Source organism: Maylandia zebra, linkage group LG2, assembly GCF_041146795.1.
Source record: "Maylandia zebra isolate NMK-2024a linkage group LG2, Mzebra_GT3a, whole genome shotgun sequence".
Taxonomy (NCBI): domain Eukaryota; kingdom Metazoa; phylum Chordata; class Actinopteri; order Cichliformes; family Cichlidae; genus Maylandia; species Maylandia zebra.
In genome coordinates, this window is record NC_135168.1 from 19,789,401 (window position 1) to 19,815,453 (window position 26,053).

Consider the following 26,053-nt stretch of genomic DNA (forward strand, 5'->3'; position numbering starts at 1 on the left):
GAATTTGGACACGATCTCAGATGCACTTCTGGTGTTGTCATGGCAACCCACACAAACATTTCAGCGTCAGCTACAATGAGGCGGAGCCCTTACTGAAACACTGAGCTCAGGTAGAGTGAAAGACAACATTTTTCCGCATCCAAAACAGCAGCGCTGTTCCTGTGACCTCTAGTAAAGCCTCTACTTGGGAAAAGGGAGTCTTTCATCAAAGCATCCTGCAGAAGTTGAATAAAAATATGAAAATGTTTAAATGATGCAACTTAATGAAGGCTGACAGCAGTTGTACTATTTTACATTGCAGCGAAAAGGGGTGACCATTATTTTCAACGTTTTTACAGCATTTTTCACATTGAAAGTGAAATAATATAAATAATGTCTCAATTAAATTGCGTTAATATTTAAAAATACAAAAACTACAGCTTTGTTCACAAGCCAATAAAAATGTACTTGGGCCAGTGGTAAATGAAAATAACACTTATTCAGCACCTGGTTGTTGCGGCTGCATCAGGACACCAGATGTTCAGCCTCCATCCTGTAGGCAGACTTATCCCCGTCTGAGAGGAGTCCAATAATGGTGGTGTCATCTGCAAGCTTAATTAATTTGACAGACTGGTGGTTGGAGGTGCGGCAGTTGGTGTACAGGGAGAAGGGCATAGAAGAAAGAACACAGCCCTGAGGGGAGCTCGTGCTGATGGTCCGGGAGTCCAAGACATTCTTCCCCAGCCTCACTGGTTGCTTCCTGTCCGTCAGGAAGTCAGTGATCCACCGGCAGATGGGATCAGGCACATTCATCTGGGAAAGCAATCCTTGAAGAAGGTCTGAAAGGATGGTGTTGAAGGTAGAGCTGAAGTCCACAAACAGGATCCTAGCATAGATTCTGCAGGACAAAGTGTAGGGCCATGTTGATGGCATCGTCTACAGACCTGTTGGCTCTGTATGCAAACTGCAGGGGGTCCAGGAGGGGGGCCGTGAGGGTCTTAAGATAGGAGAGAACCAGGCGCTCAAAAGACTTCCTGACCAGATGTCAGAGCCACAGGTCTGTAGTCTTTTCGTCCAGTGATCTTTGGCTTCTTGAAAGCTATATATGATATAAAAATGATATAAAAACTGTTAATCAGCAAAAGAAATGATATCATAGTTCTTATAAAGAAAGCCTCTATCAATCAAACACCAGCAGTGTAGCAATGTTGTTCACTTACACTGTATATAAAACACTGATTTTGGCTACATCCAGTTTTTACTGTATTATAAACATTTTTTACCATGAAGAGTAAAGTGTTTGGCATTTTTGTCATTGTTATTGAGCTCAGAGATCAGGCCCAGCCCAGTATCTACCTGGTTATGAGCAAGGAGCTGGAGGTGATAACTCAACAATAACCAGGCCATGCATGCATGGATGGATGCATGGATGGATCAGTTTGTAGGCTGTGTGTGGTCAGCAGCAGGCTGCTGGGTGTGGACCAAGAGGGAAAGCCCAGCATGTGAAACCCATCAGCAGAAGGCCAGAACAAAGGTGCACAGACAAACGCAGCCCAGACACTCAGGCAGGACGAGTAAAATAAATGGCAGCAAACACAGTATGATGTGGTAAAATGTGCTTTCTTTCACAAACAGATAGCACAAACAAGAATCACAAGAATCTCCTTTGTGGTTCTTGTTTTTCTTTTGAGTACATTAATAAAAAGTTGAAATAAAGTGGCAATAAAATTCATGCACTGAAGACCACACGAAACCCTAATTCACCCTACTACCTGTTGCCTTCACATTCCATTTGCATCCCTTGTCCACAGAATCAAAAATGACCCTTCTTCGCTAAAGATCGAACATAAAGCAATTGCATTTTAAATGGAAGCCCATTTTGCATTAAGAAACACTATCAGCAATCAGAAATTGTGTATATCAGAGTTCTCTGTTTTTACTGTCCTGAAAACTGCATTAATTCAGTGGATGCGGTTAGGTTCAAAACAACGTAATATAAGAGGGCAACCAATTCAATCTAAGAGGGATCCAATTTTTATCCATTCATGTACCAGCTACTGGCTTTTTGCTGTTATGTTCTCATATCGCATGAGAGTTTATTTGCCAGGTGTCAGAAGTCTAATAATGAATAAAGTTCAGGATATGCTTAAAAACTCACCTCAGTATAGCCGTCATCAGAAGGAAGTGCGCTTCACTGACTCATCAACTTGTCTCAGGCTTTCCACAAAGTTTCACAGTTGACCTTAAAGTAAGATGCTGCAAGCTTACCTTGCAGTGTATTACTTTTCAAGGTCTAAAGACCTTAAAGTGCGCTATAGATTGAAGTGATTTGAACTGACAACAGGGCTAATTCAGCACTTCAAGTTAACATCAATAAAAGTTTTTAAATTTATTCTGATTTCCGTTTGTTTTCATTGCCTGTGCTATCTGTTATTTAGTTCAAATTGTGGGTAGATAATGCTGTGCTGTCATGTGACCTGTTCTCTCATGTGTGCCTTTCTCTTGTTTTGTATGTATTTCTCGTTTGTTATTTATTCCTATTTTATTCCTGCAATTGGTATGGAATTCATTTTTTTTAAAAATTGATCAGTGTTTTGAAATTAGATGTGATGAACATGTGACCTTAATTTACAAAATCAACATCATGTTGGATTCAATGAGACATGAAACTAGTGCATGAAACAGGTCTCAGTAAATGTTCTCATAGACTGCAATACACTGCCCCCTGCTGGTCATTATAAAGTCTGCAGATGTCATTTGACATGAATGTCATATTTGTGAAACAAAATAAAGGACTCTGTAAAATAAATGAAAATCAAATATTTATATACAGAATATTTATGTAAAAATGCTGAAAAAGACATTTGAACAAGATGCACACCCAGTAAAATTAAAAAAAAAAAGAAAAGTCAGTTTTATCATGTGACTATCATGCTGTCATTTCTGCACAATGCACTTTACACCAGATCAAAATAAAACACTGTGAGGTCGTTCTAACCGGAAGCCCAGAGAGCTTCGACAATGCAGCACAATGCCCTGAAGCATCAGCATCAAAATATACTTCAAGTACCAAAAAGTACTCATTGTGCAGAATGCCCTATTTTTGAATAGCTGGACATTTAATTACTTTATCACCAGCTGTGACTACAGCTGATAATCAACCATGTTTCATAGGGATGTGACTACATTTAGAAATGTCACGCATTTTTAGGTATAAAGCAAAAGATGCAATGAAATAAATAAGCTATCACATATTAATCCAAATGAATTCACTGAAATACATCTGCACATTTCTGCAGCCTGACTTATTACACACGTGAACACAGTACACATTTGTTTACTGCAAGCTTGTTTCAGAGATGTGATGCAGTTAAATCTGTATGCGTCTGTTTCCTTGTAGTGTTAGTAGAGATGGTGAACCTGACACAATCCTGTGTTTAGTGTGAAGGAAACCAGTTAACAGCCGGTTTAGTAAAATTCTCTTGAACTCATGGAAAACTCATCGTCGTCTCGAAGTGAGCAGCTGAAGCGTCCCGTGTGATCAGAGGTCCTCGTCGTCCTCGCTCACCATGACGTCGAGCTCTTTGTCTTTCCGTACGACGCTCTCGGTGATGACCTCCTTGTGCTGCTCCTCCAGCTCACGCAGCTCCGCCTGCAGGCGCTCCAGGTGGAGCACTCGCCGGTTCCTCAGCAGCCGGCTGGGGAATGGGTTCATGTCGTTGAAGGCGATGCTGGTCAGCTTCCTGCATGGACACACGCAGGTGGAAAGGACTCGATCACCAACACAGAGGAACTGGAAACTGATCAGCTTGAGTGTTTCTGTTTTATGCTGCTTGATACTTCAGGTACTGCAGTTTGAGCAGGAAATACTGGACTGACTGGACCACATGTATCCGAGAGCTGCAGATACTTAAAAATCTTTAAATCGTTGTTACTGTGATCAGGGAAATTTAAACTTCTCACAAAATTTCAGTAAAAAGGGTTTGAAGCTCAAAGATTCAACAGCTACATCCGCTACACTTCTGAGAGTGTAACAGCTCGTAGATTAAGGCGGGTGGAGGCGAGTGCGTACCTGGCATTGGAGACGGTCTTTGTGAAGAAGCGTAGGTACTGGTAGATCTCCACGCTGTCGTGAATCTTCAGGATGTCGTCCTCTTTGTATTTGAACAGAGCCAGAGTGTATCTGAAGATCACCTGCAGCACAGACACGCATTTCATAACAGGACACTCACGCCACACAATTAATTGGAAACTTTGAGGAGGTGAGTCATAAAATTACTCTTTCAGTTGTGGTGCAGTTGGGCCCTTTACTCATTACAGCTCTGATCGATTTCCAATAAGCCACTTGGTTCCTCAGTTGCCAGATAATATTAACTTACTTGGTAGTTGAGCTTTAAGTTTAAATTAAACTTTTGGGTTGGATCTACGTGGCTGAAGCTGTTGTCAGCATTTATCCCTGTGTGGTATATATTTCTGTGTCTGAACTGTGATTTTATTTCCTGAGACAAACGATGTAAAAGCTGTGCTGCATTTGTCACATTGCAGAAACAAGCCCAAAGCCATTGTCCCGCTCATCGTCTGGATTTACGCTGCTTGTGGTAGACTGTGAGGTCGTTACTAGAATGATCTGCTTTCCCACTCCTATTTCATGTCACATGACAGTTCCCCATGCTTAGTAAACAATGTCTTATTACTCCTAAAATGTAAATAAAGACATCTAAAGGTCAAAACAAAATCATTTTTGTTTCCATGGACACTACTGTGGTGCATTCAAGTGTTGTCTGCATTTCTGTCATGGTGTGTTCGGGTGTATGGTACCTTGGTACCCTCATACAGGAAGGCGTCCCACAGAGGCATCAGGATGTCGCTGGGCAGACTCTCCACAAAAACCACCAGGAACCAGTTGAAGGTGACCAGAGAGACGTCAATGTTGTGATCCTCAAAGTGAGATGCCAGGCGAGGAAGCTTCTCCGCCATGAAGTCCTTCAGCACGCGCTGGTCCGCCTGAGCACAAAGACTCACAGAGATCAGCCTCACTGATCACTAAAACAGATCACAGCAGGCAAGCAGGTGAGTGTGTCTGCTGACCTGAGAGGCCAACCAGATTCTTGGTGTAGTAGTCCTGAGGCATGATGGCTTCCACGACTGCCACCAGACACCAGAAGGCGTCTTCGTCACTTTGGAGGACCAACAGAGCGAGGGCCGCTAACCTGTGGACATTGATGGAAGGTGACGTTCTGCCTGGAAGGCGGGTCCACATAAGAACTCAGATATAATATTTATATTTTTGTTCTAACCTGTTGAGTCCCTGGCAGCAGCCAATGGCAAGGTTGTGCCAGCCAGCAGGATGCTGCGGAGCTGCTGAAGGGCGGGGCTGGAGTCTGAAAGTAAGAGCTCGTTTAGACTCTATTCTGTGAACAGGCTTGCTCCCACGAATATGTGAATTCATCTGTAAAAGAGTTTAACTCTAATGCACCTGTTCCTCCTGCTCCCTGCTGCAGGGCGGCCTGTTGGACTACGAATGCCAGTGCGGAGCTAAGAAGATCAAAGAGGAGCTGCTGTTCTTGAACCTGCCAAAGTGAGTAACCTCAAATCGGTCCCCAAAGGCCTCAAACCACCACAGTTCAGTCGGTGTCAGTTTTGTTCATGTCATGTCCTCCTTGCGTCTTCCTTTGAGCCTCTCCTCTTTGTCTCATCTCTTTCAGTGTGCTGATCCTCCAGCTGAAGTGGTTTACGTTCACTCCATCGTTCACCGTGGAGAAGAAGAACAGCCCCATTGTTCTGACACAGCAGCTGGTGATCAGCCAGGACACAGCCTTTACTGAAGAGGTAAGGGAAAAGGCACACCGTTCATTTCAAGTATGGATGGAGCCCATTTCTAAGCTAACGGGTGGTGCCGCTGCCCTCTCCCAGTAAACTGCTCGCTATTTGTTGGTCAGCGTGATCAGTCGTTTGGGCTCCTCAGCTTACAGCGGTGAGTGGGTGCTTTCAGACACATGTGCTGAATGCAGGTCAGCTTTGAAAGTTTATGAGACGTTAATAAGTGCGCCTTCTCCTCTCAGGACATTACGTCTGTGACGGCGTTCACCAGATGAGCGGAAGAGACGACGTCACAGACAGCCGGCTCACGTACGATGACGAGTTGGTCTGCCAGACCACGTGTGAGTCTGTGTGTGAGCAGCGGCAGAGAACAGCTTACCTGCTATTCTATAAAAGACAGGTGATGTCTCCCAGCAAACAGTCAGCATGTCTGTGCAAATATTCAGTGTAACTTGTAGAAAAACCCTCACACTCAGTTTATTTGTGTTTTTCTTTTTCTATTTCTTACTTTCTTTGCCGCACTAGAAAGGCAGCAGAGTCGGGACTCAGATCTGCAGCAACACCTTCATTGTTATTGTTATTATTGTTGTTAGTACTGTTGTTGTTATGATTGATATTGTTACTGTTATGATCAGTTTTATTATTATTATTATCATTATTAATTTTTTAATACATTTGTTTATCTTTATTAGTAGTAGTAGTAATGTTGTTGTTTATGTTGTTATTGTTATTATTATTACTGGTATTTTTGACATTATTATTATTATTTTGTTGTTATTGTCATTATTAGTAGAAGTAGTATTAGTTATATCATTTTTATATCAGCCTGGAGTGAACAACATGAAAGCATGGATCCATCCTCCCTCACATTCACAATTCAGGCTGCTGGTGTAATCGTGCGGGGGATATTTTCCTGGTACACTTTGGGACCTTTAAATGCTACAGTCTGAGTATTGTTATGACCACAGTGTACCCTCTTCTGATGGCTGAAAGTAAAAGGGGGTCCAGTACCGGTACTACTGACAATTTAACATAATGTAAAATGGTAACATCGTAAACAGAATGTTACCATTTAACATAATGTAAATGGTAACATTGTAAACATAATGTTACCATTTAACACAATGTAAAATGGTAACATTGTAAACAGAATGTTACCATTTAACACAAGGTAAAATGGTAACATTGTAAACAGAATGTTACCATTTAACATAATGTAAAATGGTAACATTGTAAACAGAATGTTACCATTTAACACAATGTAAAATGGTAACATTGTAAACAGAATGTTACCATTTAACACAAGGTAAAATGGTAACATTGTAAACAGAATGTTACCATTTAACATAATGTAAAATGGTAACATTGTAAAAAGAATGTTACCATTTAACACAATGTAAAATGGTAACATTGTAAACAGAATGTTACCATTTAACATAATGTGAAATGGTAACATTGTAAACAGAATGTTGCCATTTAACATTATGTTAAATATAACTAACGGATTTACTTTACCAAATGGACCATCCCGGCCTTGCCGTATTGGTCTATTTGATTCACCTTTGTTTTTATTGTTTATTTTATTTTCACTTGCTACACATAGGACAGACATGACTGGGGGAAAGAAAGGGGAGAAAGAAAGAGGGAAAGAAAAACAGCAGGGAAGAGGAATGGTGATAAAGGGCAAAAAACAAAAACCAACAAAACAAACAGACAAAAAATATATATATCAGTCACTTCAACTCAAAGAAGTCCAGACGCTTTTCTTTCCAAGCTCCTTTGACTGACTGTTAGGACAACTTATTTATTGCAAGCATGCAGTACAAGAATAACTCGATGTTTCTGACTTTGCATTACGAATTGTTTACCCACTGACAAACATTTCAAATGAAATTAAATTAAAAAACAATTTGTGGTAACCTGATTTTAATTCAAAAAGAATCATTAACAACACTTCTTGTAATGGTGTCAAAATCAGCCCAACTTTTATTTTCAAATGCAAAAAGTAAAAGAAAATGAGCCAACATACTGGACACATATAATTGTCAATATAATTGTTTATAAACAATTATACTGTCATCATTGTTACAGATATGGAAACTTTATTAACAATTTGTCCAAGTAAAAAAATGCCCTGCTAATTGTTGGGGTTTTCTCTCCTCTAGCCCTTTCCTTTAAGCTCTTCTTTACATCCCCCCACCCCCACCTTTTCTTTTTTCTTAATTGTTGGAGCTATTTGTTCTTTATTTTTGTTTTTGTTCTTATTTTTGAAATTAGTTAAAGTTTGTTGTTAGTTTACTTATATTTTGGGGTTTATTTGTCGGTTAATATTTTGTTTTAAATGATTTGTTTTGTTTGTTGTTATTTTGTTAAATTAGTCAGTAAGAGCTGTAGGGCCATTTTGTTTCTATAAATAAAGAGACTGGTATAGGACCAGCATGCATTGGGGTGGGCCTATGGTTTTTTACCAGAGCAGGAGAAGCAGTAGGAAGGATCTTGTTATTGCTTGCCAAATGGATAAATAAACCAAAACCAAAACTCTCAACTAAAAGGTTTGGACAATGGACTTCTTTTGCCTGCGTACGAAATATTACCTCAGTGCAGCAGTGGCTTGTGGACTTTAAGTTGTGGGACGTTTGATCTTACAAAAGTAAAGGAATTGCCACTACACAAAGTAAAAAACCTTCCCGTGGACAAAGGAATAATCCTTCATTAATGGATATAAGGATTTCAAGGATCACCGTCGAACTCGAATAAAAGGTATTGGATCGTCTGGTGAGTAATCCAGACGGATTTGATGTTGAGGCCTGGATCAACATGTCACTCGTTCATCAAAGCTGGTGAGTGATAATATTGTTTAAGCCGTAAAGGAAAACGGTGAAACTATTGGAGTTTAAAGACATAATTTCACTACAAAGACTGATGAACTGAGTTTTGACGTACTAAATTGGTGCATAATTGGATCGCTAATTGAAACATGCCAACGCCCTCTGTGGAAATGTTTGTCCGCTGCAAAAGGCAGGTAAATGGATGTCATGTTTGTACTTTAGGCTATGGACTCTCAGTGTGCTGTGCATCTTTATAAAGTTTGAAATAATCCAAGAGGACAATAAAAATGTCGGATATTAAGAGTAAACGAGAGGATGACACTGAGATGCAAGCAGAGAAAAGAAGCGTTAAATTTACGCCAAAAGGTTTGGATTTGTATATAAAGACATGCCAAGAAAAGCGCAGTTCAATGTGTAAGCAAGCATCTAAGTACATGGGGAAAATTTCCGCTTTAATGACCTCACATGAAAACGTTAAGGAAGTGTCTTCTGAATTTGGGAAGTTTATTAAATGCTATCAAGATGCAAACGCTTTGCAAGAATCCTTTTTAAGTTTGCCACTGCCAGAAGATGAAGTGAAAAGGCAAGTTGCACATTTTCAGTCGAAGGTGACAGCATTCTCTGTTTTTATGGACAAAGTAAAGGTTTGGTTGCAGGAGGCGGGCGAGCCGTATACTGAACAAAGCAATACTGTTCGCAATGATAAAGCTGTTGAAAGTTTGGATGAAATAAAACCTGAAGACAGTGTCTCTAATATCTCAAGTGTAAAACCACCTTCAAAAACCTTGTCACAGCAAAGTCGAATTTCATCAACATCTTCCGCACGCATTAAAGCTGCGGCTGACAAGGCAGCGCTCATGGAGCGACTCGCTGCATTAAAGAAAAAACATTCTATCGAAGCGCAAGAGGAAAAACTGAGAAAAGAAAAGGAGAAACTGAGAAAAGAAAAGGAGACATTATCCTTGGAAACAGAGCTGGCAGCCACTAATGCAAAGCTTCGTGTCTTAAAAATAAATTCAGTTTGTAGCTCTGAGCATTCTGATGGAATGAACTCTTATTTTGAAAGAGGGCACGTACAAGAAGCGCCTAGTTTAAATCCTTGTGCCGATACATTTGTTCCAACATCAAGAGATTACTCTGGTATAAATTCTGCATCTGAATCACAAGTAATCGTACCTAGACAAAGTCAAACCCAACATCAGGTTGATGATTCAGCTCAAGTGACGCAGCAAACACAGCCTCAGTCTCCTACTTTGACTGGGAACTGCACGAAGGAGATTGTAAATATTATGCAAAAACAAAATGACATCACTACTTTGCTTGTAAAACAAAACTTATCTTCTGTCCTCCCCGCCAGAAACATCCCTGTGTTTGATGGAGACCCTTTACAGTACAGATCATTTATGAATGCCTTTGAAAATGGAGTGGAAGCTAAAACTGATAACTGGAGCGACTGTTTGCATTTTTTAGAGCAGTTCACTAGGGGGCAGCCTAGGGATTTGGTGCATAGTTGTCAGCACTTACCACCTGAGCAGGGCTATTCCACAGCCAAAGATCTTCTTGAAGAACATTTTGGGAACGAAAATAAAATTGCCTCTGCATATATGGAGAGGATTGTGAGTTGGGTACCTATTAAAAGTGAGGATGTGAAAGGTCTACAGTCATTCTCTCTTTTTCTTCAAGGATGTTCGAATCTAATGCAGCAAGTTGTTTATATGAAGGAGTTGGATTTGCCCTCAAATATGAGAATGGTTGTTATGAAACTTCCATACAAATTGAGGGAAAAATGGAGAGTTGTTGCCTATGAACTGCAGGAACAAAATGGTTACAGAGCAGTATTCACTGATCTGGTTACCTTTATAATAAAACAGGTAAAAGTAGCATCAGATCCAGTGTTTGGCAACATACAAGACTCACAATCTGGAAGCAGCTTTAAAGCTTCAAGTTCTACCAAGCAAAGAAAAAAGGGAAGTAGTTTTGCCACTAATGTCAGTACAGTGCCAGGAATCAAAACTCAATCAACTGGAAGCAGAACAACTTCCGCCGTTCTGCATAGTTGTTTGTTTTGTTCACACAGCAACCATTTACTAGAGAATTGTAAGCAGTTTAAAGCTAAAACGCATCAGGATAAGTTGACTTTTATCAAGGAAAGGGGAATTTGTTTTGGTTGTTTAAAAGTTGGTCACACAAGCAAAGACTGTAGGAGTCGTTTGGATTGCGACGTGTGTCACCAAAAGCACCCAGGGGTTCTTCATATAGAGCGAAAGGATCCAGGTGCGTCTTCGGAACAAACTCAACAGAGGACAAACTCTAATGTCAACTTTTCAACTGCAACCACTCAGACATGTGGGTATATTGGGGCTGGTCATGAAGTTGATGCAATTTTTTCTATAGTTCCAGTTCAAGTTAAGAGCCAAAAGAGTAATAAAATTGTGCAAACCTATGCGTTTTTGGATCCTGGAAGTTCAGGTACATTCTGTACAGAAACTTTGGCAAAAAGGCTGAATGTAAAAGGTAAAAAGACCAATATCTTTTTGAGAACAATGAGTCAAGATAAGATTGTTAGTACACAAGTTCTTTCTGGTTTGGAAGTGTCTGGTTTGGAAGCAAATGATTTCATGCCATTGCCAGATGTTTTGACTCAAAAGACTATGCCAGTTTCTACAGTTAATATTCCCCAGCAAAGCGACATCGATCAGTGGCCTCATCTTAAACCTGTTAAACTGTACAACGTTAATGCAGATGTGGAGCTACTGATAGGCACTGATGCTTCCAATGTTTTGGAGCCATGGAAGGTGATAAACAGTGTGGGAGGTGGACCTTATGCTGTAAAAACAAAAGTTGGCTGGGTCATAAATGGTCCCCTGCGCACTGGAAGTAACAGTGGAAATAAAACCAACTGCACTGCTGTAACAGCCAATAGGATTTCTGTTGAGCGTCTTGAAGACATGTTGATTAAACAGTACAATCATGATTTTAATGAAAGATCATCAGAGGAGCAGACTGAAATGTCTAGAGAGGATCTGTGTTTCATGGATATTGTTAGTAGTTCAATAAAGCTTATTGGAAATCATTATCACATTGATTTGCCTTTCAGGAGAGAAGGTTCCAGTTTGCCAAATAACCTCTGTGTCGCGGAGCAGCGTCTCCAGAGTCTCAGACGGAGATTTGAAAAGGATACTCATTATAAGGATGAATACACTAAATGTGTAAACAACATGCTTGAACGAGGATATGCAGAGTTTGTGCCTGTAGATGAGTTGCACAAAGATGATGGAAAGGTGTGGTACATCCCTCATCATGGAGTGTATCATCCCACAAAGGGCAAATTAAGAGTTGTATTTGACTGTGGAACAACTTATAAAGGAGCATCATTGAACAGCCAGCTTCTACAGGGACCTGATCTCACAAACTCGCTGGTTGGGGTTCTGATCAGATTTAGACAAGAGCCTGTTGCATTAATGGCGGACATTGATTCCATGTTTCACCAAGTTCACGTCTCAGAAAAACATGTCAACTTTCTCCGTTTCCTGTGGTGGCAACATGGCAACACTTCAAGGTCTGCACAGGAATGCAGGATGAAAGTGCATTTGTTTGGAGCTGTATCTTCGCCAAGTTGTGCAAATTATGCTCTACAGAGAACTGCAGATGATAATGCACAACAGTTTCCAGCTGAAGTGGTTGATACAGTCAAAAGAAACTTTTATGTGGATGATTGTTTGAAATCTGTTGCTTCAGAAGAGGAGGCAGTGCACATGGTGAAGAGGCTGACAGATATCTGCGCTAAAGGAGGATTTAAGCTTTCAAAATGGATCAGCAACAGTCGCACAGTGCTCATGTCAATCCCAGAGGAAAGAAGAGCAAAGGAAATTAAGGATCTGGATTTGGACACAGATCAACTTCCAGTTGAGAGAGCACTGGGTTTACAGTGGTGCATAGCAACAGACAAGTTCCAGTTCAGAACCTCCCTGCAGGACCGTCCAACAACCAGAAGGGGCATTTTGTCTGTGGTCAGCTCACTGTATGATCCTTTGGGAATCTTGTCTCCCTTCAGTATGCCAGCTAAACTGTTGCTACAAGAGCTTTGCCGACAAAATTTGAAGTGGGATGAAGTTATTCCCCACTCTCTTTCCCAGCGGTGGCGTGATTGGCTGGAGGATCTCCAGCTGATTTCAAAGTTTAAAGTGGAACGTTGCATTAAACCAAATTGCTTTGGAAGACCAGATAGGGCACAACTTCATCATTTTTCTGATGCAAGTCAAGATGGGTATGGAACGGTGTCATATTTAAAGTTGGAAAAGAATAACGTCACGCATGTTGCTTTTATCCTGGGAAAGGCTAGAGCTCACCATGACGTCGAGCTCTTTTTCTTTCCGTACGACGCTCTCTGTGATGAACTCCTTGTGCTGCTCCTCCAGCTCACGCAGCTCCGCCTGCAGGCGCTCCAGGTGGAGCACTCGCCGGTTCCTCAGCAGCCGGCTGGGGAATGGGTTCATGTCGTTGAAGGCGATGCTGGTCAGCTTCCTGCATGGACACACGCAGGTGGAAAGGACTCGATCACCAACACAGAGGAACTGGAAACTGATCAGCTTGAGTGTTTCTGTTTTATGCTGCTTGATACTTCAGGTACTGCAGTTTGAGCAGGAAATACTGGACTGACTGGACCACATGTATCCGAGAGCTGCAGATACTTAAAAATCTTTAAATCGTTGTTACTGTGATCAGGGAAATTTAAACTTCTCACAAAATTTCAGTAAAAAGGGTTTGAAGCTCAAAGATTCAACAGCTACATCCGCTACACTTCTGAGAGTGTAACAGCTCGTAGATTAAGGCGGGTGGAGGCGAGTGCGTACCTGGCATTGGAGACGGTCTTTGTGAAGAAGCGTAGGTACTGGTAGATCTCCACGCTGTCGTGAATCTTCAGGATGTCGTCCTCTTTGTATTTGAACAGAGCCAGAGTGTATCTGAAGATCACCTGCAGCACAGACACGCATTTCATAACAGGACACTCACGCCACACAATTAATTGGAAACTTTGAGGAGGTGAGTCATAAAATTACTCTTTCAGTTGTGGTGCAGTTGGGCCCTTTACTCATTACAGCTCTGATCGATTTCCAATAAGCCACTTGGTTCCTCAGTTGCCAGATAATATTAACTTACTTGGTAGTTGAGCTTTAAGTTTAAATTAAACTTTTGGGTTGGATCTACGTGGCTGAAGCTGTTGTCAGCATTTATCCCTGTGTGGTATATATTTCTGTGTCTGAACTGTGATTTTATTTCCTGAGACAAACGATGTAAAAGCTGTGCTGCATTTGTCACATTGCAGAAACAAGCCCAAAGCCATTGTCCCGCTCATCGTCTGGATTTACGCTGCTTGTGGTAGACTGTGAGGTCGTTACTAGAATGATCTGCTTTCCCACTCCTATTTCATGTCACATGACAGTTCCCCATGCTTAGTAAACAATGTCTTATTACTCCTAAAATGTAAATAAAGACATCTAAAGGTGAAAACAAAATCATTTTTGTTTCCATGGACACTACTGTGGTGCATTCAAGTGTTGTCTGCATTTCTGTCATGGTGTGTTCGGGTGTATGGTACCTTGGTACCCTCATACAGGAAGGCGTCCCACAGAGGCATCAGGATGTCGCTGGGCAGACTCTCCACAAAAACCACCAGGAACCAGTTGAAGGTGACCAGAGAGACGTCAATGTTGTGATCCTCAAAGTGAGATGCCAGGCGAGGAAGCTTCTCCGCCATGAAGTCCTTCAGCACGCGCTGGTCCGCCTGAGCACAAAGACTCACAGAGATCAGCCTCACTGATCACTAAAACAGATCACAGCAGGCAAGCAGGTGAGTGTGTCTGCTGACCTGAGAGGCCAACCAGATTCTTGGTGTAGTAGTCCTGAGGCATGATGGCTTCCACCACTGCCACCAGACACCAGAAGGCGTCTTCGTCACTTTGGAGGACCAGCAGAGCGAGGGCCGCTAACCTGTGGACATTCATGGAAGGTGAGGTTCTGCCTGGAAGGCGGGTCCACATAAGAACTCAGATATAAAATTTATACTTTTGTTCTGACCTGTTGAGTACCTGGCAGTAGCCAATGGCAGGGTTATGCCCGGAGAAGGCCAGAAGGATGCGGCGGAGCTGCTGGAGGGCAGGGCTGGAGGGCGGGGCTGGACGGCGAGGAGAAGTGCTGATTGGTCGTCAGGGTTCGGTGAAGGTCCAGCTGGACCTGCCTGGAGGCAGGATTAGGAGCTGTCCGACTCTTCTCACACAGCTGGAAACAGAACAGGATTACTGAGTGCTCGCCAGCATTCCCAACAGGAAGGAGGAGGAGCCACCTGTGCTCAGGTGCGGATAAAGCACTCTCTCTCTCTACAGCTGTACCTGCTGATAGCGTTGCGTGTGGCACTCTTGGCTTGTCAAAGTTCTGGCTCGGACCAAACAGCGCCACACTCTCTGCCGATACTCCCGAGGGACGCCTTCACGCACCAGAATTTTGAGCTCAGGTGAGATGATGAAGTCATCGTCGGACCTGCCTGCAAGGTACTGAGCCCAGCGGCTCAGCAGGGGGTGCTCCAGACCCTCCTACAGAGACAATGATGTATGATATAAAAAGAGGATAACCATTATCTGTTAAGCATTATGTTACAATTTAACATAATGTAAAATTGTAACATTGTAAACATAATGTTACAATTTTACATTATGTTACAGTTTAACATCATATAAAATTGTAACATTATGTTTACAATGTTACAATTTACAAATTGTAACATTGTAAACATGATGTTACAATTTTACATGATGTTAAATTGTAGCTGTTAAGGGTGGTGAGTTAGCGAACCTAGACGCGGACCTCTCGTTTAAGTTGAACAGTGTCTTTATTTACAGTGAAGCCAAAATCAATCCACAGTTATCCACAGTGCAAGTCCCTTCAGTGCTCCTCTCCCCGTCTCCCCTCGTGTGTCCACAAAACTCCCTAGAATCAGTGAAGTGTCCCCTTCCGTCTCTCCGTCTCGATCGCGTCCAGGCTTATTAGGCAGCTCAGAGTGGCAGCACTTACGGGTCGGAGGTAACAATCGCAGCGGAGAAAAAGCGGAGCGAGAGAGGAGAACAAAAAAACACACACACACAGGTCGACCGGTCGGGGCACCGTCCAACTCTGACAGTAACATAATGTAAAATTGTATTATGTTTACAATGTTACAATCCCTACCCTCACCTATGGCCACGAGCTGTGGGTAGTGACCGAAAGAACGAGATCGCGTATACAAGCGGCAGAAATGAGCTTCCTCCGAAGGGTGGCTGGCCTCTCCCTTAGAGATAGGGTGAGAAGTTCGGCCGTCCGGGAGGGGCTCAGAGTAGAGCAGCTGCTGCTCCACATCGAAAGGAGCCAGCTGAGGTGGTTCGGGCATCTGACAAGGATGCCCCCTGGGCGCCTCCTGGGTGAGGTGTTCCAGGCATGTCCCACCGGGAGCAGGCCCCGGGGCAGACCCAGGACACGCTGGAGAGATTATATCTCTCGGCTGGCCTGGGAACGCCTTGGGACGCTTGAGCGGTCAGCAAAAGTCGACTTCCCCCATCACCCACTCATTCACAAAATTTCCCTCGGGCCGTGAACAGGTGATATAGCAATCACTATTACTGACACCACGTGACCCAAAGCTACGCCTATCCACAACATTCCGGCCCCTAATTATTACATTTTTACAGTAATAATTACACATCCAACACCATAACTCACAACACACACTTCATCATATCACAGACACCCAGTGAGACAACATAACATACTCAAAAGTCCACCAAAGTTATTTTCTCATGTCTTCTCTTCTTTTCTTCTGTCTGCACATGGTCAGTCAGTCATAGGCCAGAGGTTACCAGCACTTAGCCTAAATATAGTCAGTCTGATGTACATCTCATAACATTAAAGTCAATTCAAAGTTAGTTATGTCACACTGTGTCAAAAATGTCATAGTCATGGGTCAGAGGCCTCCTGAAGAAGGCATATCTTTGTGATGGGTCTGCACACATGGCTGGTTGGGGTCTTAATCCAGACCTGACGCACAAGCCCCCTTTCATCTGGTGCAGCTCCGGTGACTCTCCCAATGAGCCAAGAACCACGAGGTGCAGAATCATCCACTATAAGGACCACATCTCCAGGAACAAAGTTACGTTTAATCCTTCCCCATTTCTGGCGCTCTAATTCTGTGACTGGGACTCTCTTTGCATATCCTCTAGATATAAGATCTGTCATGAAGGCAGTGTAGTCTTTATGAAAGTCTTTATCTCTGATGAACCTTTTCTTCAAACCTAAGGCTCGTTGCTCAATTGCACAGTTGTCAGGCATTCTTATGTCTCGGTCTTTTAGTGGCAGGGCAATGCTGTAGTGCCAATCCCCCAAAGTCACCATCTTGCTGGCCAATTCCAGGAACTTCAAGTCTTCCTTTGACAGCCCCATCTGTTCATCATTGCTGCTCTCAGGAAAATCCATCTTGAACTGCTGTTTCCATAGCTTGTCCAGTGTGACAGCAGAAACTCTGTTGGCGGTAACTGTTGCCAAACATCCTGGCCTTCCACAGCATTCTCGATTAAGTGGCCCATTCACAGTCCAGCCGAGCACAGTCCTAATGGCAAAGGGTCCATCACCTACACTCCGGATGACCTCCAAAGGTTCTAGAGCTCTGGGCATATTCATGCCAATCAAAAGCTCAACATTGGCCTTAATTTCTGGCAAATGAACATGCTTCAAATGTGGCCAGTCAACCAGGTCCTGTTGATTTGAGATGTTACCAATATCTACAGGCATTTTATGCTGAGTGAAGAGGTTAGGCATATCACAGTACATGTCACTGTCCAATCCAGCAACTTCAAGTTCAGGTACAATGAAACTGTCCACCACTTTCTCCTGTCCCATGGTGCGCAGGAGAATCTTTGTCCTCCTCCCAGCAATATTCAGCTTGTCCATAAGACCCGCTGTACAAAAGGATGCTGAACTCCCTTGGTCCAGAAAGGCATACGTTTCCACTATTCTTTGACCTCTCTTTGATTTTACTTTAACTGGCACAATGGCAAGCTTACAGTCCTGTTCACCGGCCCCAGTAAGACCACTAGTCTGGATCGTAACAGGAATGTTATCTGCCTCATTATTAGGTTTGATTTCATGTACAGTGTAGTGTAAGCATTAAAAGATCATAAAAGGAAACACTAACATTTATGTGAAACTAATTGTAATAAAAAAAATGAACAGGTGCTTTATAGATTTAAAAGAAAGAATCTGAAAACAACACTTTTTTGGTCTGAGTGATCAAAGTAGAAAACAGAACTGATGTTCAAGAACAAACCGTAGCTGCACTAATATTACACATCTCCATTGTTGTGGTGAACAGACATGTTGCTTTTAAAACCACATGCAGTGTGTGACCGTGACTGTTCACTGAGACCATGAACGCCACTTCGCTGAAGCCTTCGCCTTCTTCTTCTTCTTCTAAATTGGAAGCAGAAGGAGCACGAGCTGCTTTGATCTACTGAAAGGAAAAAGCAGAATATCTGAGTTGAAACCAGTCAGCTGAAACCAGTAAGACAGGAACAAATTCAATGCAGTGTCTCAGGTGGCTTAGCCTGTTACAACTGTTGATACAAGCTAAATACAGTTAACACACAGTGTCAGGGAGCTCCAGTGTGGGAACTAGTGGCTTTAGGTTTGTAGTCATTTAACTTTCATCCCTTCATTCATTTAATTCAGGAGGAAGAAATGTCAGGTGGGTGCAGGCTGGTTACATGCATTTGGTCCCATGCTGTCTTTAACTTGGTTCACGTTATGGCTGGGCTGTATGTGGGCTTATATCATGTTACTTGGGCAGGAGTTCCTGTCCCCTGTTAGACTTAGAAAGTTTCTCCATAAGTAGAGCTTCTAACTCTTCTAGCACATCTGTGGCTGACAGTTTTTTGGTGGCTCTTTTTACCCCACACTGGTTGTGAGTGTGTAAATAGCCCCACTAGTTCTTTTGGGTTGCAGTTAACTTGGGAGGAAGAGGTAGGTCTGCCATGACTAGATGAATAACAATTATCTGGGATACATAAATTTCATAATGCATGCATGTATCTCTATAAACCTGCCTGAGGGCTGCCATTTTTTACATTCAGTTATTTCTTTGTTGAATCTAAATAATGAATGTGTTACAGTTAAACTGACACTGATCAGTGTAAATGGCTCATTGGGACACAGAAACCTTTAAATTAAACCCTATCACCTGATATCGAGTGTCAAACAATATCAAAGCTGTAAAAGCTGTTTACAGTCAGAATTTATAAAACTATGATTGTAAATAAATTCAAACAAGTGAGCTTTTCTCTTTGTGCTGAATATCAACACTGTGATTTCTTAGACTGTAAGCTTTATTTTAGCACAACCAGTTGTAGAAGCTGCCACTCCAAATGTCTTTTGATAACAAGAAAAAAATACCTTTTCAGTCCACGGCCTGAAGTTCTTCTCTGCCATCTTCTGCCATCGGCTTTGTCTGCTGGTTTGAAGACAATAAACCACAAAAAGATGATTTAGTCACTTTGTCTGCGTCATGCAGCTCGAATGTGTCGTGTAACGATGTTGAATAGCTGTCGTTATCCCTCTGCTGTGTCAGTAGGATTGTACTGTACAGCATCTCATTGATATGTGAGGAATGCTAATGTAACACGATAACAGACTTACATCATTAAAACATAAAGGGCAGGAGATATTTAGATATTTTTATATTTATATTACATTTTATAGCTGACGGATATTACTAAATAGATAGAATTTACTAAATAGCTGGATGAACATGAAAAATATGACTATAATAACAAATGACCATGAGAGCCAGTAGAATTAATTCAACTGGACACTCAAAAGACGTCCTTAAATGCTCTTTAAGTGGCGGAACAGATGAACAAACAGTTAATCGCTTACTTGAGATGAAATCTGCTCAGCTACTTTGAAAACAGCTTCTAACTGGTTCATCCTTTAACAGGATGACTGCTCAGGGGTAAGGCCATCATGCAGTCCAGCAACCTTTATGGTTCTGCTTTGATTCACCAGGAACTATTAGGGAAACCTTCCAGCGCCTCCTGTGAAAGACACAGGCATAAACACACAAACATTTATTAACATGTTCCACAGTGTTCCAGTTTGATTTTCTCATCATGTGGACAACAACGTACATGGATGCAGGTTTATTGTTAACTTTTGTAAGGTTTATTTAGTGAACATATCCAGCTGCAGCGCCACTGTGATCCTGAACTGGATAAGCACTTAAGAAAATGTGTCAATAAATGGACAAACATCAACTTACTATATTTATCCAAACAGACGGGACCAATAATGCTTCACTGAGTTAGAGACTTTAATGTCTCTTCTATGTAAGAATGTCTCGTGCTGATATACCTGCAAACTTGACAACAAAGGTTTTTCAGACTGCATGTAGCTCTATGTCAGCTCACACATTTACATTTATGTCACACTTATTTCTGCTTTCCCATTTTATAATTATTACTTACATTTTGATTAGATACCTTGAGTTTGTAAATGATCAGATTACATAATTGGAATAAAATGTATCCAATTCAAGGTTGCGGGAGGATGAAGCCTATCCCAGCTGATACAGGACAAAGACAGGCTGCCAGTTTATTGCAGTGCTAACACAATATGTGTAACAGAAAATCCACTTAAATGTTTGATATTTCTTATAATAATCATAATTATGACTATTATTTAAAGGTTTCTTTATAAATACATTTTGATTTTTTATAACCTCTAAAATATAAACCTGAGCTGTTTCAGATTCTGACCTCTGACCTCACTGCAGCTCCCTCTTGGAAGTATGTCTGCTTCTTGTCCCCAGTGTTGACCACCTGCCCTTGATATCACGTACTGTACCTGAGGAACAAAAAAGGACAAACACTTGCCTTCATTTAAGAAGTACATTCATACAGAGGTAATCTATGGAAACACACTAGTTCAACCTTTGGGAGAAATCAGTTCCTGTGAAACATTTCTGTAAATTAACATCATATGGAGAATGAATGAAATGAGTTCTTCCGGTGACTCAGCAGTCAAACACTGACAAATGAAATCTAGTTAAACTATTAAGCATATTTGCTCTTCTGAAATCTGTGTTAAACAACAACAAACATAAATTAGTAACAAAAATATAGCTGAGTAGATATTACAAACCACCAGCAGCCATAATGCTAAATTTTAATCTTCAAATGTTTCTGAGCCGTCTTCAACCTGCTTTTAACACATTAAAGTCCCACAGTCAATGCAGCCTGACTCAATCCTAGATGTTCAGCACACAGAGGTACCGTTTGAAGTTTAGTGTTAACCTGAGTCACTGATCATTTGCAGTATTACAGAGTCTGGCAGTCTTTGCATGATGTCCACGTCACTATAAGTTTCTAGCTGACTCTCAGGTGTGCCAGCAGGAAAGAGTAATAATAACCTGCATCCTGAGGTTTGTCATGCAGGATTAAATTTACAGTGGCTTTGTTCACACAGCTAGGATTGTATTTTACACTGACCCTGGGTCAGTATAAGTATCATACAGTTTAAACGAAGCACTGAAACTTGCACATATTTATTACAGATGCACTGAAGCTAATCGAGATATTTGCTGTCAACCTGTGGCTGCGATTAATCACTTTACTGAAAACTTTATTAACTAGTAACTTCATCAGTCATGACAGAAGCTAATATTTCTGTGCTAACATCGTTTAACCAGTAACAGCTTTCCTCCAATATAAGCTAACGTTTACACCGTAACTTTAAGCTAGCACCATAAAGACGGTAAAACACGTAATAATATCTACAAATGCATCTTAAAGCTCTTATATTAGCACTCGGTGTATTACTAACATAACCACATTAACATTACTGACACTCGCTGACTTTTAATAGTCATTCTATAAATGCTGTCCGTTTAAATGGTCCTGTACCTGTACACACTGCATATCCACCGGATTCCAGCCAGAGTGGATTCTGGAGTCTTCCACGCTCCTGTTAGTGATCCTCCATCTGGATGGATGAGAACAACCTTCTGAACAATCTAGCAGGTCTCCTTGGGGGGCACGTCTCCCCACCCCCCAAGCAAGGGCCGTGGCACTGAAACTGCCGGCTGAGAGAAGGCTTGAAAAAAAAGGACATTTATCATTTCTTCTTCAGCCACCTTTTTTTCTCATCGTTTTTCCAAAGTACACATTAAGCTTCTTCTGCAGCATTATCACACACTAATTACACATGGAAACCTACCTACTTCTTTCTTCATTACAAACAATTACACTTTCTGTAAAGTGCTTTCAATAAAACACAAAACAAAAGTAGCTTTTCTTTTCTTTTCTTTTTTTTTATTCAACATCTCTTGATTGTGATTGTCGGGTAATAAAAGCTAATAAGAGAGATGTAGAGCTGGCGGAGGACTTGGCGAGAGCAGGAAAAAGCAAAAAGGAAACGCCAGTGCACGTCTTCCCGCCCCCCAAGCAAGGGCCGTGGCACTGAAACTGCGGCTGAGAGAAGGCTTGAAAAAAAAGGACATTTATCATTTCTTCTTCAGCCAGCTTTTTCCCCCATCGGTTTTCCAAAGTACACATTAAGCTTCTTCTGCAGCATTATCACACACTAATTACACATGGAAACCTACCTACTTCTTTCTTCATTACAAACAATTACACTTTCTGTAAAGTGCTTTCAATAAAGCAGAAAAGAAAAGTGTGTTTTGTTTTGTTTTTTTATTCAAGATCTGTTCACATGTACTTAGCAAAGGTGAGTACACAGCATGAGGAAAGCCAAAAGCAAAGAGAGCTTATGAAGGTAATATTGAAGTAGGCTTCGTTTTGAAGTGGTGAAAGGCAAAGGCATGAGTGTAAGGTAATAAGGGGTAATGAGAGAGATGAAGAGCGGGCGGAGGACTTGGCTCAAGCAGGAAAAAGCAAAAAGGAAATGCGAGCGCGTTTCCCCGCCCCCCGCGCAGGGCCGTGGCAGTGAGTTCGTGGGGGTTCGAACTGGCAGAGTCCCCGCCACATGTCATAAGCCAAACGACCGGCCGAGGGAATACTTAAAAAAAAGGACATTTATCTTTTCTTCTTCGGCCACCTTTTTTCCCATTGTTTTTGCAAACTACACATTAAGCTTCTTCTGCAATAACACACTAATTACACATGCAAACCTACCTACTTCTTTCTTCATCACAAACAATTACACTTTCTGTAAAGTGCTTTCAATAAAACAGAAAAGAAAAGTGTGTTTTGTTTTGTTTTTTTTATTCAAGATCTGTTCACATGTACTTAGCAAAGGTGAGTACACAGCATGAGGAAAGCCAAAAGCAAAGAGAGCGTATGAAGGTAATATTGAAGTAGGCTTCGTTTTGAAGTGGTGAAAGGCAAAGGCATGAGTGTAAGGTAATAAGGGGTAATGAGAGAGATGAAGAGCGGGCGGAGGACTTGGCTCAAGCAGGAAAAAGCAAAAAGGAAATGCGAGCGCGTTTCCCCGCCCCCCGCGCAGGGCCGTGGCAGTGAGTTCGTGGGGGGTTCGAACTGGCGGAGTTCTGTAGCAGAGTCCCCGCCACATGTCATAAGCCAAACAACCGGCCGAGGGAATACTTAAAAAAAAGGACATTTATCTTTTCTTCTTTGGCCACCTTTTTTTCCCATTGTTTTTGCAAACTACACATTAAGCTTCTTCTGCAATAACACACTAATTACACATGCAAACCTACCTACTTCTTTCTTCATTACAAACAAATACACTTTCTGTAAAGTGCTTTCAATAAAACAGAAAAGAAAAGTGTGTTTTGTTTTGTTTTTTTTATTCAAGATCTCACATGTACTTAGCAAAGGTGAGTACACAGCGTGTTGGGTCTGGGCCTCTTTGCTTAGGCTGCTGCCCCCGCGACCCGGCCTCGGATAAAGCGGATGAAGATGCATGGATAGATGGACTGATGTTCCAATTGTAACATTATGTTTACAATGTTACAATTTCACATTATGTTAAATTGTAACGTTAAGTTTACAATGTTACGATTTTACATCATGTTACAATTTAATATAATGTAAAATCATAACATTAAGTTTACAATGTTACAATTGTAAATATAATTTACCCAATTAATTCTGTCATAACAGAAGTATGACTTCTCTGTGTTATTAATCCGTATTAATATTGTAGGGATATTAATATCCCTACAATATTAAGCATCAGACTTTATCAAATTTTCTAAAAACTTTTTTTGTTGGATAGTGTAGCGCAGCTGGATAGTGTAGTGGTAATACTACACATCTTTGGAGTCGCACGTTCGATTCCCACCAAGTATCCAGTAAGGGTCCTGGCTAGACCCCTCATGCTAACCAAAAATCCCTGGAATGGTGCGGCTATGTCTGCAGTCTCTCCGCTTGAATTTAGAGCTTGCTTGTTTGTTAAATGTATTATTTACTGTTTTTAGTTTACTCCATGACGGGGCTGGATATCGGGCGTCCTGCACCACCCATCCGGTCTGGAGCATAGCGAAACCATTTCTGCACTGTTTGAACGAAGGTGAACTCAGAAACTGCCCCCACCTGCTGAGTCAGGCCATCTAAGACAACAAAAAAACCCCAAAACAAACAAACAAAAAAACAGTAAAAAAGAGGGGTTCAATTAGAGTTCAAATATGAATAACCTCTCGCCAAAAGTCTTTAACAGCTAGAAAGCTGGCAAACTACTAAGCTGATCAACATGAAAGGCACAAGGTGGAAATCAGCAAACTGCTGCCTCACTTTGTTCACCTGTGCTCTATATTTCATGGTCCGGTTGGCTGCAGGACCAAACATTTGGCCTTACACCTTATTTCTTTATGTTTTGCTTCCAAGGTGCCAGACTTGTAGGTAACTTTTTACACTGACATGACCTCAGCAATAGTTTCCAGTCTTTCAACTTCCTTGGGCTTTGGCTGCTTTTTTACTCATTTTCAGTCCAGTCCTTCTACCTGACCATTTTCAGAGAACTCTAAGGAGCTTGGGGGAAAAAAGCAACCGGACTTCTTTAACTTTTTTGAAGACGTTTCGCTTCTCATCCCAGAAGCTTTTTCAGTTCACTGAAGCCTCATAAGAAAGTGACACAATGACATTTAGATAATAAAACTCGCCAAAAATGCACCTTAAGAGCACTGTCTCTTTAAATACCCTCTTTTGCTTGGTCTGCTCCTTATTTTTTCCTCATTTTTTCTTACTTTGGAGGACCAGCAGAGCGAGGGCCGCTAACCTGTGGACATTGATGGAAGGTGACGTTCTGCCTGGAAGGCGGGTCCACATAAGAACTCAGATATAATATTTATATTTTTGTTCTAACCTGTTGAGTCCCTGGCAGCAGCCAATGGCAAGGTTGTGCCAGCCAGCAGGATGCTGTGGAGCTGCTGAAGGGCGGGGCTGGAGTCTGAAAGTAAGAGCTCGTTTAGACTCTATTCTGTGAACAGGCTTGCTCCCACAAATATGTGAATTCATCTGTAAAAGAGTTTAACTCTAATGCACCTGTTCCTCCTGCTCCCTGCTGCAGGGCGGCCTGTTGGACTACGAATGCCAGTGCAGAGCTAAGAAGATCAAAGAGTTGTTCTTGAACCTGCCAAAGTGAGTAACCTCAAATCGGTCCCCAAAGGCCTCAAACCACCACAGTTCAGTCGGTGTCAGTTTTGTTCATGTCATGTCCTCCTTGCGTCTTCCTTTGAGCCTCTCCTCTTTGTCTCATCTCTTTCAGTGTGCTGATCCTCCAGCTGAAGTGGTTTACGTTCACTCCATCGTTCACCGTGGAGAAGAAGAACAGCCCCATTGTTCTGACACAGCAGCTGGTGATCAGCCAGGACACAGCCTTTACTGAAGAGGTAAGGGAAAAGGCACACCGTTCATTTCAAGTATGGATGGAGCCCATTTCTAAGCTAACGGGTGGTGCCGCTGCCCTCTCCCAGTAAACTGCTCGCTATTTGTTGGTCAGCGTGATCAGTCGTTTGGGCTCCTCAGCTTACAGCGGTGAGTGGGTGCTTTCAGACACGTGCTGAATGCAGGTCAGCTTTGAAAGTTTATGAGACGTTAATAAGTGCGCCTTCTCCTCTCAGGACATTACGTCTGTGACGGCGTTCACCAGATGAGCGGAAGAGACGACGTCACAGACAGCCGGCTCACGTACGATGACGAGTTGGTCTGCCAGACCACGTGTGAGTCTGTGTGTGAGCAGCGGCAGAGAACAGCTTACCTGCTATTCTATAAAAGACAGGTGACGTCTCCCAGCAAACAGTCAGCATGTCTGTGCAAATATTCAGTGTAACTTGTAGAAAAACCCTCACACTCAGTTTATTTGTGTTTTTCTTTTTCTATTTCTTACTTTCTTTGCCGCACTAGAAAGGCAGCAGAGTCGGGACTCAGATC

At 41.9% G+C, this 26,053-nt stretch overlaps 1 protein-coding gene and 1 pseudogene across 4 annotated transcripts; both read right to left on the bottom strand.

The window, feature by feature from the left end:
- Positions 1 to 2,863: 2,863 nt before the first annotated feature.
- On the bottom strand, positions 2,864 to 16,316 carry LOC112432996 (TBC1 domain family member 2B-like; annotated as a pseudogene).
- Positions 15,825 to 21,741, bottom strand: LOC112431628 (uncharacterized). 4 transcript variants are annotated; one of them, XM_076889976.1, is made up of 5 exons: positions 21,605 to 21,741; positions 20,466 to 20,546; positions 19,581 to 19,738; positions 19,098 to 19,155; positions 15,825 to 18,159 (listed from the first exon to the last, which is right to left on the bottom strand). In XM_076889976.1, exon 5 carries the CDS (start codon positions 17,598 to 17,600, stop codon positions 16,611 to 16,613), a length of 990 nt encoding a protein of 329 aa, XP_076746091.1. In that variant the 5' UTR covers positions 17,601 to 18,159; positions 19,098 to 19,155; positions 19,581 to 19,738; positions 20,466 to 20,546; positions 21,605 to 21,741; the 3' UTR covers positions 15,825 to 16,610. The 4 variants fall into 4 exon arrangements, with proteins under 4 accessions (XP_076746091.1, XP_076746090.1, XP_076746088.1 ...); XM_076889975.1 differs by having other exon boundaries at positions 19,098 to 19,152; positions 20,459 to 20,546; XM_076889973.1 differs by having other exon boundaries at positions 20,459 to 20,546.
- Positions 21,742 to 26,053: the final 4,312 nt, after the last annotated feature.